At 60.2% G+C, this 13135-nt stretch overlaps 1 protein-coding gene across 1 annotated transcript; it reads right to left on the reverse strand.

Annotated features, from left to right (window-relative positions):
• Positions 1–1860: 1860 nt before the first annotated feature.
• BESB_065580 (AP2 domain transcription factor AP2VIIa-4) lies at positions 1861–12527 on the reverse strand (the record flags this gene model as incomplete). Its single annotated transcript, XM_029364952.1, has 5 exons — positions 1861–3791; positions 4162–4707; positions 4869–5159; positions 5405–9713; positions 10005–12527. The coding sequence occupies 5 exons, from the start codon at positions 12525–12527 to the stop codon at positions 1861–1863; spliced, it is 9600 nt and encodes a 3199-aa protein (XP_029218535.1).
• Between the last annotated feature and the right edge of the window lie 608 nt (positions 12528–13135).

Here is a 13135-nt window from a genome sequence, read left to right on the forward strand (position 1 = left end):
GTCGTTGGTTGAGTCCAGTCCAGATGTCTATGTGTGGGAAAATGCTCAGGGATTTCCTCGGGCACATGGGGTATGGGGTACCCCGAGTGCGTTGAGGTGGCATACAACAAAGGCGCTCGATAAATGCTTATATATATCTTTTGCTTTGAAGGCAAATTCGGAAGGGATGCTTGATAAACTTGCATGACGTTGATACCCCGTAGCTGTCGACGGTCTGAAAGCTCCGGCTCTGCTCGGCCGTATTCGGAGGGGATGATGTTCTCTCAATCATTCTGGCACGGACGGTTCGCCTGCTCGACCACCGTTAGTCTTTACATTGAGTTGTCAGACCATATGTGCAGGTTTTGCAGGAGTACTGAAGCAGCAGAAAGCTGCATCTGGCTTCTAAATGGCGACCACATTCGGTCGCATAGCTTCTGGCTCTGGATCCGCCCGCAGTCTGTGCGTATTCGAGCACGAACTACTACCAACGCGTCAGCCGCCGAAGGAGCCAATCACTCGTAGTCACTTTCATATGCAATCGCCATTCATGATTCAAGGAACTCAGGAATTGTAGTTCTCAGCAAAAGCCAGTCACTTTCACACGCAGTCGTGGTTGCGATACATGAACAAAAATGCTACCGATGTTCGCACTTTCACCACTACTTCCGCATATGTCTCAGGCGTGAACAACGCGAAATACGTAGCCTGAGATAAGAACAACACATTCTACTGGAGACTTTAAAGACATTTTCCGCGACAAAGGTCATGAGGGAAGAATGACCTCGGAACAGAAATGCAACATTGGTTCGTATGTGTACATTCGACATGGACAACACCTACACGGTGTCGCGGCTGAAAGTACTAGGCGTCCCGTACACGTCACTGCGGGCCTCAACAACACTCCCTCAGAAAAATGCGTCCTCATTTAGTGCGCTGCCTGGAGCCGCCTACAATCAGTAATTCATATATCGCCTTTCCGGCTTTTTCTCCCAGAAAGGAATCTCCTACAGAGAGAGGTGCAAGTAGCTCCTTCAGCGTGTCCCGTCAAAAAAACCCCTTCCTTCTTTCCCGATAGTCTGTTCATGGAACCGGTATGTTATTGTGGGGAAGGCAAAACCCGTAAACATGCATACACGTTCTGCCCGACCCTCAAGAAAACGTCTCGGCATGAACCAAAATCTACGAAACAACTGGCGCGTGTCGTTTTAAATAAAAAACATTTGCGCCGACAAAAACATGAAAATGACAGGGTGACTTCCCAGCGCTACCTCTGCGATCGAACACCTGTACGCACACGGTCTCCTAGGCTGTGAATTTTTTTGGTTAGGCTTCCCCGTGGCATAGTGCTGGTAATAAAAGGTGGCGCACGACAGTGCAACAAATTATCGAGCCCGACTGCGTACGATGCAGCCCGCTCTAATAGGAATATGTATACGGTAGACTAATGGGAGCAATACTCCATAGCAGCCCAAGTCCGCCGTTCACACGCTTGTATGTCGTTACATCAATGCAGACACACATCTGAGAATGAGTCTCACTGTAGGCCCCCTTCCGCCACAGCTGTAGATATCGCAAAAAGAACAGTGCCATGCACTGAGACCTACCGCTCCGCCTACGTGTACATAAACCACTCTCGCCGTCATCAGAGACTTGATTTCACGTCAAACATCTTACGTGTATTTGGGAACGTCCTCTCTATTCAATCCATGATATGGCACCTAGCATGCAGCGTCGCCTTCGGGCATAGTAAATCTGCTCATTGCGTCGGTCTCTCACAGACTGCCTGCGCGACCGACCCCTCGGCGCGAAGTATTAACCAATCTTTTATTATAGGGACCGCTTTGCCTGCTCCCCCTGCTCCTGTGGCCTCGGCCTCTGTCAGCCTGTCCTCATCTTTTTGTTCAACAAAGCAATATCGAATTCGGAATTGTTGCTGAGTTCATTTGCTCCGTCATCGTGCCCCTCATACTCCAGATTTCTTTTCCTGTGCTCATGTGCCACAGCTGGCTCATCGCCGGAATCGCCTTCACAACGCTCCATGGGACTCAATTGACCAATTCCCTCTTCCAGCCCGCTCCCATCTTGTGCGCTTGCCATCGTCAGTAAGTCTCTGTTGGCAACTGAACCGTGCATTCCATCCTTCACCGGTTCCCCGCTTGGCCCCTTCGAACCAGCTCCAGCCAACAGCGCGAGAGCCCCTCGGATGTCTTCAGGTATCGGTGTCTCCGGCTGGAGCGGGACGCTCGAGTCGCTCGCTGGTGCGCCTGTGCCTTTGGCGAGTTGTTCAAGAAGCGACGTAAGCATGCCCACTTCGCCAGGTGGCCTCTGTGGCGCCATCTCAGAGGCGCCCGAGCTCGCCTTCAGGCCCGCACCGTCTTCGGAGGACGCGCCCAGACACCGCATCCATGCATCAAACGGACTGTCCCTCTGTTTTCCGTCCAGCACATGTTTGTCACCTCTCTCGTTCACCCAGTCAGTTTGACGCATCCGCGATCCGTCCTCCTCCTCCTGATCTTCTTTGGAGCTTCCTGAGCGGGACTCCCGCTTGGCGCTTGTGCCAGCTTCACTTTCACCGAGGAAGAGGAACGCTTCCTCTTGGTCTTCCTCATCCTCTCCCTCGTCTTCTTCTCCTGCCCCTTCATACACGCGAGACGTTCCACAGCCTTCGTTTTCAAGGAATGCCATCATACCCTGCGGGTGGTCCGTCACCCCCGGACTCCGAGCGGGTCTCTTATCGACGAGACGGCGGGTGCTGACACCCTCTGCACCGCCGTCGACCTCGTGCTTCCACTTGACCGCGAGGTCGTACGCTTCCTGGAGGCCGCCTAGTCTGCGCGTACTGAAGACTTTAAAGCCTGCCCCGCAGCTAACTTCCCAGCACGCGCACTTCACATTATATTTGATGCCGTCCACCCGAGGGAAGTCGCGTGCCTGAGATGCGTAGGTCCGACGTCCTTGCTTGTGAGTATACGCCACGCGGTGCCTCCGTCCTCGTGCTGCGCTGGCACCACCGAAACCGGCACACATATCTGTGAGAGCCGCTTCCGGGCTCTGACTCCCTCCCGGATACGGCATGCTTGGGGGAGTGGACGGCGGATGCTCTTGCATCACGTCGCTTTCTCGCCTGCGATGAAACTCATGTCTGGAAAACATCGCATTCGAATCCAGGAAAGCCGGTGACATACTGTCTGACGTCGGCGCTCCGAAAGCCAATGATGAAGGCCGCGAGCCTGCGGACTGCATCGATAAGGCCCTCGATGACACACCTGACACCCGAGAGAGTCCAGGGTCTGACGAGAAGGATGAAAGGGCTGTGGAAGTCGGAGACGGAACCTGGGAGTTCGATATGAACGAACGGGGTCCCGCCGCATTCGGTCGAACCCCACTTAAATTCGATTCTACACCTCTCGCCGCGTGGGAGAGGCCTGCGCCCAACTCTGCGACATCCAAAAGAACATCAGGGTCCTCTTCGCTACCCAGGACTGGTGAAGTGCGTGACACTCCACGAACTTGCGCGCTCAGGAAAGCGTCCCCAGACAAGCCCGCTGCGCTTGAAGAGTTCCGCGACCCTTGAGAGCGTTGATGAGGCAGGATCTGATCAGCGAGCTGCTGAAACAACTGCAGGTGCTCCGGGGATACGGAGGTCAGAGGCTCGCCCCCTTGACTTCTACCTGAAGCCGCCGGCGACAGAGCAGAAGCCAGATTAGGGAAGGCTTGCGCCAACACCGCCGTAAGGGAGGCCAACGATGGAGGACCGCCAGCTCCGCCGCACTTTGGCAAAGACGAGGAGGGCGCTACAAGAGGGGAGCCTGACGAACAAAAGCAGACAAGTGGACGAAGCTTCCGGCTGGAACAATAAAAATACACGCACGCCTACTCCGAAATGTGTAACCGTACGACTACGCAGCCTCTCGATTCACTTCTACAGGTGCCCACGTGAGCTGCAAGCGCAACAGAGGAACCAACACACTCACTCCCCAACCCACTGACCTGCTCGATGTGCTCTTCCCCAGCTGCATTACCCTCGGACGGGAGGCATTTCTCCACAAACTTCTCTCTACTCCAAAAGCCACGTGACAGCAGACCACCGTCAACCACTTGACGTGTTGTGTGTTCCCATGCCAAACGGGCTCCTACTCCCCCATCCGGAGCCTTGTTTCTGACGCACTCGGTTCTCACCTGTTAACGAAGGCGAGACACTCGCGCCGTCCTGCGCAGATCCAGCAGCTTGCAAGGTGCTCAGGCCGGCGAGCGCTGGGCTCGAGCTCGATTCGCTGACCGCTCCTTCACCAGCTAGCAACCGGTTGAGCTCCTGTTCCTTCTCCACTTCTGAGTGCTTCGGTAGAGCCGGCGAAATCGGCAGGGGCCCCATAGGCGAAAACACAAGAGGCGGCGCAGAGGCTTGGAGACTTCCACGGGGGGAAATGTGGGAGCCGAGCTCATTCGAGTCTCCGCCGCGCTCTTCCCCTTGGCTTGCTCCGCCGACCTGGTCATCGCACGAAGACGTCGGACACGATGGCGAAAGGGGCGGGCAAGATATCAGGGACTGACCAGCCTCGTTTCCGCCATTCGCCTGCACAGGAGCTTCCTGCGATGACGCGGACAAGGAAGACGGCACGAGGCCGGCTGCCGCTGCGGAGTTTGCAGACAGCGAACGTAGGAGATCAACACTCGCGTCGCTCTCTTGCTCGGTTGGTGTGGACAGCCCCCCCTGGAGGAGGATGTCTGCAAACGAGCAAGGATGTCTCGCACGCTGTAGACGGAAGGCTGGGCACGCTCTGACGAGAAACCAGTCGGCGTTGTCGCGCCGTGGGAGGCACTAGCGTGCTGTCTCCTCCCCGCGGCTCCGTGAGTCGGGGTCTCTCTCCCCTGTGCCCACCCCGCACTCCGCGGTGCAGCGGACCCCTCCGTCTCCCTCAACTGGTTGACAGCGGAGGCTCCCGCTGCAAAGAGCATGCCGCCAGACGGCCCGCCGGGCCCCACACCTGCGCCGCCGTTTGTCGGCGCCCCCGCCGGCGAGGAGGCTGCACCGAGCCGGCGACTGTCCGCCCCGCGACTGCCTCCCTGTACCACTACAGGGGCGGTACCCATTTGTCTTTGTCTCTCCTCAATGGCCTTTTGGCGAGCTACTTCGAAACCGAGCGTTTTGATGTTGTAGCATGTTTGACGAGAGCGACCTGCGGGGGGGCCAGACAGAAGGAACCCTGGACATATTTGCGCGGGAAGGAAGTTGCTACTTTGGCGTTCCCGACGGCGCAGCGGCGCCCACCCTCTCCACCACATGAAATGACCGCTTCACTCCACACCGAACGGACAAGGCATCAGAATCTGCATACGTACACGTCATTCCTATACGCTCGCAAGGAACGTGATTAAGTGAATCTGCCTCAACCGAAACGCGGATGCAAAATGCCTTTCTTACCAGAGCTGTCCGTCCACTGAGCGACCCAGCAGGTGTTTTTCTTTCCGATGAATACACCCTTGACCTTCTCGAGCGTCGCTGCGCGTCTGGCGTACTCCAGTCTCTCGGCCTGCTCCTCTCTCTGCGCGGTTGCTGCGTCTCGCCCGGAGTGGCCTCCGCGGCCTGAGCCTGACCCCCCGCCGTGCTTCCCAGCCCCGCGCCCGCCCTCCCCGGCGTCTTTGGAGTCGTGTCGCCGCGAAGAAAACTGGCTGGGGGAGGAAGCAGGCTTCTGGCTTCCGCGCTCGCCAGATGGCGGAGAAGCATCCCGCGGGAGCACCTGAAACGACACGTCGGAGGGGCTGAGCGAGGCCGCGCGGCCCGCCGACGTCAAGCTGGTCTGACGAGTCGTCGGCAGAGAAAAGCGCGGAGGTGCGCGGGAGCCGCCAGCGCCAGAGTCATTTTGAGAAGAGACAGAGGACAGCTCGTGCAGCAATTGAGAAACGGTGCACTTGGAGGCTGAGAGAGACGAGAGAGGGCCGAAGTCGTCGTCCGCTGAAGACGGCATACCGTCCTGGCGCCGGCTCACGCCACTGTCTGTCTTGATGCGTTTCGCACAAGGCTCTGGGCCTATGCCTTTGCCCCGCCTTGCCACGCCGCTCTTCTCAGTTCCTTCGACTCCCAGGAGGTCCTCGTCTGTGCAGGCCAGGGCGCCCGCCCTGTCTCCTCGCTGTTTCAGATGGGCTAGATGCGGGCTGTGCTCGAAATCGCCGCCGCCGTCAGCTTCCCCCCCTTGGGCTGCGAGTCCACGTTTATTGGAATATGGTACAGAGACTTCGTTTGCCTCCAAAAGCGGGCTGTCGAGGGAAGCTGGCGCCGACGAGACAGCGCTCTGTACAAGGTGGCGGAGGAGTCTGTGGATTCGTTCCACAGCCCCTGGACGACCATAACGGGCATCGTAGGATGATGTCGGCGACTGGCCCGAAGAAAGGAGACGCTGAAGAATCTTGACTGCGACTTCCTTTCCTCCCGATCGGAGAACCTGAGTAAGCGCAATGCCAAGAGCATTGGCACTGAGCCCGTGTTTCTGAAGTTGTTCCTCGAGATGCTGCTGTAACGCCTGCGTCTCTGCATCTGCTGAGCTCGAGGCCCAGCCTTTCCCGCCAGCTGCGACACCATCAAATGCATCTTCGTTGTCTTCTGCAAACACGTAGCCGGTGTCGGCGGAGCCCCTTCCTCCTGGTGTGCTTATCGGTTTCCCTTCGCGGGGGTTGAACGCCTCGGAAGAAAGCTGCGGAAGCTCGTTTTCCCTCTCTCTGAAGAACCGAGCTCGTGCCACACTCTCGCCGGCCTCTTCTCCACGCCTCCTCGATCCCTTGAAAAAAGAACTGCCTGTAGAGACGGCGTCATCACCCTCTTCAAAGAGATCCTTTGCCTCTGGACGAGACACGAGATAATCCTCCGAGTCGAGCGCTCTGGAGCCCCTCCCCTCTTCACCGAGGCAGGCGCAACTCCCGCCTCCGCCGTCTTGTCTGCCCCCGCGGTGCAGCGGACGAACAGAGCAGGGGCGTTGATCAAGGCCCTCTCCCATGGCGAAGACTTGAGACATCGCGTGTTTGTCCTCGTCGCCTCGCCGCGAGTCCTGACTGTCGGACTCTCCGTTTACCTTGGGAAGAGCTCCAGCCGAAGACTTGCAAGCTTGCTCCGACGCGTGGGCTTTCTGGCGATCTTCTGCGCGGCTCTTGGCCACGGCGTACAGACAGTCAAGGTCGTGGAGCGCGTCCAGCAAGCGCTCCTTTCGCCAAAGACGCGGCGGGACAGAAAAGAGCTCCTGGAGGACGACGCGGTAGTTCTGAAGCGTCTGCGAGTGCAGCGAACGCACCTCGAGAAGCCGCTCGAGGTGAAAGGCAAAGCCGCCTTCTGCCTGAGACGCCCACGAGGGTGCCAAGGAACGCAGAGCCCTCAGCGAGGCCACAAGCGCACTCTTCTGCGCGCCCACCTCCATATCCGCTGTGCAGAGGAAAATGGAGGGATCGAGGAGGGCCTTCGACGGCGCAGAGTTAGAGAGACGCGGTGCCGACCCGGTGACGGAGTCGTCCTTTCCGCCTGCGTCCTCGCTTTCGCCGGCCGTTTTGCCTTTGCGGGCGTTTCCTTCGCAACCAGACGCCTTCCCTGCCCCCTCGTCGCGCGAGCTATCGAGTCCGTCCTCGAGGCCCGCTGCCGCAGCTGCTGCCACTGCGAGAGCTGTTTGGCCACGCGTGGAGACTCGCCCGCCTCCATAGGCTCCACTCTTCCGCAGATCGTCAAAGGCAGACACGCCAGGAATGTCTGAGCAGGCCCCGAATTTGTCGCTGCCGAGGGCGCCGCCGCTACGGCCCCCCGGAGCGCCGTCCGCGCCTCGCCCGCCGTAGAGGCCGCCCCATCCGTACGCGCCCTGCTGGTGGGCGTGCCGTGTGAAAGCCCCCGACCTGTCCCGGTCTCCCGAAAAAGGGCTCTTGAAAGGGTTTCCGCTGGACAGGGAACCGAGACAAGAAACAGACATCTGATCTAAAATGTGCTGGCAGCCCGGCTGACCCGTCCACAGGAAAGCGTTTCGAACAAGAAGCCTGTTGGGCTCTTGACGCAGCAGGTACAGCTCGCGGACGAGAAACTGCTGCTGCAGCGGCGACAAGGTGGACGGCCGGCCGCCACCGATAGGCTGGAAACATATACGGAAAATGTGTGCATAGGCAAGCTGTTCCACGAAACACCTTGAAGAGCGGAGACAGTCTGTGTGTTCGAAGAAGAGAGCGTGGAGTTCAGGCCCACACCGTGGAATGGCGCCAGCCTGGCACGACGCAGATACGGTGGACGGCGACAAATAGGCAGCGAACGGGGAGACAGCTGGCGCCCGCTGCGGGAGAAAAGCCCCTGACAACGAACACGAAGCTGGCGAAGCTGACAACGCACTCGGAGCCTTGTGGGTCTCCGCGGATGAATCCAGTCCCAGTTCTGAAGCTGTGAACGGGTTGAACGAGAAGGCACCTGACGTCATAGAGTTCGATGAAGACGGCGAGGCAGCGGGCGTATCGAGGCTGCATCGGCCACCCAGAGCTACATTTTTGTCACTTGCGGCAGGGCACCTCGTCGCCCCGGAAGAGACAGACGCGCGTTCTTCCTCCTCCAGACCCTCTCGGCTTGCCTGAGCGGGCAAGAGCCCCACAGATGCTACGTTGTGCAGAACGGCGCCATCGGCCGAGGCCGCCACTTCTCCAAGCTTTTCAGGCTCCCCCCCCCGCTCGGCTTGTGCTTCCCCTGCTGCAGAAAACCCTTGTTCGATTTTCACTTCCGCCCTCGCGCCGGCGCCATCCTCGGATGGTCCATTCGAGTTCGACGCCCCTACAGGCGGCTGAGGCGTCTTTTCTCTCTCGCTCGAGAACGCTTCGCTCGGCGGTTCGCCCAGTCGACTGATCGCCGCCGGAGTCGCGGCGCCTACGACCACTCGGCACGGAATGTCGACACCGAGGCATTCAGCTGCCGTTGGTGTGCAGAGCGGTGTAACGGCAGACGCCGTCGTGCTGATTGTTGTCGTGGCTTGCGCGCGCAGTCCTCGTTTCTTCTGGATAGGCGCGCATGGACCATCGCCTGCTCCAGCTCCTTGCTCCTTCGTGCCGTCTGTAGACGCGCAGCACGGACTGCAGTCGCTCGGCACCGTCGGCTCTGAGAACTTGGTTTTCTCGTCACTCTCTCCAGCTGAAACCCGGCTTCTGCAGCTGTCGACCTCGGTCTTGAAGATGCGGATTTTGCCGGGCGACTTGACGCCTGCGACGCAGATAGCCGATGGCGTTTCCCCTCCTCTCAGGGCGTCTTCTCGAAAAAGTTCACGCGGTCCCATGGGAGACCCAGCCGTGGCACTCGACGGGGACGCTTCGGCTGCGAGGGCATCCGGGCAGAGCGGCTCCAGCCCAGGCGGCCGCATCGTCTTGACTGCATTGGAAGATGCAGGGCAAGGCGCCGAGGCGAAGGGCACGCCTTGCGCCTGTGTGGGAGAGGCGGAGGCCGCCGGCGAATCGTCCATCTGCGGAGACGCAGCGGACGCCGGGGCAAGCCCTGCCGCTCCGACCACGGGCAATGACGAAGAAGGGAAAGCAAGCGGGAAGTGGTACGGGCAGCAGGGGCTGGACTTAAGGCTGGGTGCCTTGGTGGTCGCGCCGTGGCAGCAGCAGCACGCCTCGTGCAAGTCCTCGAGGAGACTCAGCAGCGTCGAGCGGGTCTCCAGGAAGAGAGAGAGAGAGTCATCTGGAAGGAAGCAGCGGCAGTCGGAAGCCAACTTGGCTCCGCCGAGTCCGTGCCCCTGTGTCAGCACGCACACAAGCACTCCGAAAGACAGTTGACTCCTCTGTCGACGCGAGCAACGAAACTTGAACACAGGGCTTGGCACCGCAGAGACGCTAGAATATGGCGCCAGTCTTCGCCTGTCGCTAACACGCTGCGCACCCCCGCTGACGCACAACTCCACTGCTTGCACGCAGTCACGCTGGGAGATCGGGTGTGTCACTTCCTTCCGATATGGCAACGACAAAACAGCGGAATTTGTTTATCTTCACACAAAGTCCATGAACCGCCTCTTCTCTTGAGAACTTACCTCACATACAGCCCCCGATGCAAGGCCGTTCAGGGAGCCCTCTAAGGCTGACGAGCCTCCGGCTGATGCGGGCCCGACTAGGAGCGACGCGCCACAGGCATTCCGTCGGCTCTTCGGAGTGAGGATGTCGGGATGGGGAGGAGCCAGCGGGGAAGCTAGGAGCAGCTCGCCGTCGTGAGAGAACAGAGAGGACGAGCGCCTCTTCCGAAGGAACAGCGACAGAGGAGAGCAGCGTCCCTCGCCGTCGTTGCCTGTGCTGCGCTTCTCAGTCGGCCACGCCCCGAGCGAGCCACCGCAGCCGACGACGCCGAGTCTCGAGGCCGCAGAGCTGAAGGCCTGCCCCCCGCGCTTTGCGCCGTCACCCGCCTCTCCCCGACCGCCGCGCAAGTCCGCGCTGCGAGCATCTCCTCCAACCGTCCCTGCGTGATCCACTTCTGGCATGGCCTGGGATGCAGCCCCTAATGCAGGCGCGAACGCAGAAACGGATGACAGCCCCGATGCGTCAGGCCGGGCGGCAGAGAAAAACGGCGCGGCGCGCGGCGAGCGCGCCGCGCTGAAGACCAACTGACGCGCAAAGCGCGACCCCGCGGAGAGTGGAGACGCGGTGGGCGTGGAGGGCGAGCAGTCCATGATTTGGCTTAGGGGATACAGGGGCAAGGACACATCCTCGAGTCGGAGCACCGGAGTGCCGTCGCGGGACTGCGACTCGCCGGTGCCTGGCTCCGAATCCAGCGTCGAGTCATCCCCTTCTTCTTCGGCGCCAGCATCCGAGACGTCCGCCCGTGCGGCGGTCTCCGACGTTGTCGGAGTCAGCCGGCTCTCTACGCGGCCGTAGATCGCCTTCACCGCTCCCTCGTCTCTCCACTCCCCCAGCCCAGGGCCCTTTCCATCGTCGCTCTCGCCTTGAGCGCCCGCCGCGCACTCTTGCTCCTTCATCTCCGCATCCACACATGAAGCGGAGTCACCTCCCGCCGAATCGCCGGCGCGCTCGTCTAGCTCGGTCTTCCCTGCTTCGCGCCCGCGCAGTGCTGCCATCTTCTTTGCACCGCTCACACCCTCAGGCGGCGCCTTCGCAGCGTCCTCGAGAACGACCGACAACGACAGCATGCGAATAACTGCGTCATCAGGAAGCGCTTGCGCTTCTCGCGCCGCATCTGCGTGCTGGCCCCCGGCGACACCTCCGCTGAGGTCCGCTGTGTCACGCGTGCCCTCAGAGACTTGCACGCCTTCGGAGCCGCTCTTCGCCGGCTCCGTCTGCGCCTCCGCCGTACCAGGGCCGCCAGAGGACTGCGGACGAGATCCGCCGTGTCTGCTTCTCCCGCCGCGGCGTCGGGAGCCACTGCTGAGCCGTCCGGAGCCAGCGCCCGGCACTCCCTCTTCATCCCGCACAGACGCGCTGGCAGAGCCCGACCGGGAGTCGTTTCCAGAATCTTCCTTCGCCTCTTGCTGTCGTAGCGCGCGAATGCTGGTCACGGCCCCCAGTTCCTGTTCGCGCAGCGCCGCTTGAAGGCGGACATGAAAATCGGGCTGCAGGAGCGTCTCCTCGCACTTCTGGCGTCGTCGAGCCTCATGTGTGAAGCTGTCGACCGGTTGCGGGCGGGCTGCGCCCTCCTCTGCGTGTGCGGAATTGTCTTGCACTTTCCCCGGCTCAGTCCGGCTGGTCTGCCGCATTTCGTCATCCACATCCCGCACGCTCTCCCCTCCCCGTCTCAGGAACGGGAACGCGCCCTGCACCAAGGCTGCGCGCGCGGAAGGTGAAGCCGCAAACTGGGTGCCTGATTCCCGAAAAAAGTCTGTTCGGCGCCTCCGGCATACAGCGAAGGAAGAATCCACAGACGCAGAGCGCGGCAGATGCATGGAGCCGGCATACGGCTCGGACGGCAAAAGCCGGTGAAGCCCCGCGTGGTCGTCGCCTAGCGGGCACCCGGCCGCCTCCCCGTCCCCAGCCGGCTTCGCTGCCATACCAAGCGGTGCAGAGCGTGTGTCACGTCTCTCTCTGTTGCTCGCTGCCAGGTCACCAGCCTCACCCCCTCGGACGGACCGGCTTCCCTGCCTGCCGCCGACGAACGACGAAAACACGGAAGGCCCAAAGGCGTCGGAGCCGTACGCCACGCCCCGTCGCTGCACCAGCGCACTGGAAAACGAAGGGCGCTTCGCCAGCCAAGCAGCGCCCCCCGCGGGCAAGTTGGCCTGCCTCATTTCAGCGAGGGTGGAGACATCTTCACCTCCGTGCTGCTTTGACAACGGAGACGAGACGTCAGTGACGCTGGCTGGAAGGTAGGCGATGCACTCATCGTACTCTGTCAGGCACCTGCGCAGGCGGGGACTAACGACTGAACCCAAACCGTTGTCTCGAACAAATGCGCGGGAAGCGTATTCGACAGTGGACGCCTTCGCCGCAAACAAAGTGTGCGACGCCTCCAAGGACATATCGGTCTCAGATGACGAGGGATGTGGGGGAAGAAGAAGCTGAAGGTGCAGCGCATGGCGCTGCTGACTAGGCAACGGCTCTTCTTGCTGCATCGTCCTAGCTCCCACGCAAAGATCGATGAACAAGAAACGAGCACGAAAAACCGCGTTGCCGCGGAAAGCTCAGGGGAGCCACTGCGTCCGTCAACACCTTGTCCCGATACACGCAGTACCACGTCTTTCCGTCCCAACAAGAGTGTGAGAAGATGCCGCGTATGAAAGCGATGTAGATGCGCGACGATGAGGCCTCCACTTAGCAGGAGTACAAAGCCGGCTGACAATAGAATCAGATATTCGCGCGAGAGCGGTAGGCTCAGACGCACGGTGCTTCTCTTTGCTAGTAGCGTCGCCTTGCGTTCCAAGCTTTACAATTATATCGACGTGCTAGAAAGGAAGATGTCTCCTGAACGAACCAACAATAGAGGGAAAAAACTTCCAGTTTACAAGACTGGAGTGCCCCCTGTCTTGCCTCACCGCAAAACGTCAGGCCACGATCCATGCACAGAACAACATAATCAGATCCAGCGAATTTGGACGCGGAGAGGCCACGTCAACTCGAGGTCAGCGGCGCCAAGAGTGGGGCGTGTACACAACTCGCACAACGCGATCGCGAGCATCTCAATTGTTGCGCCTAGCGTCTCGCATCTATCCGTTAGCGCGCT

Source organism: Besnoitia besnoiti, chromosome VI, assembly GCF_002563875.1.
Source record: "Besnoitia besnoiti strain Bb-Ger1 chromosome VI, whole genome shotgun sequence".
Lineage (NCBI taxonomy): Eukaryota > Apicomplexa > Conoidasida > Eucoccidiorida > Sarcocystidae > Besnoitia > Besnoitia besnoiti.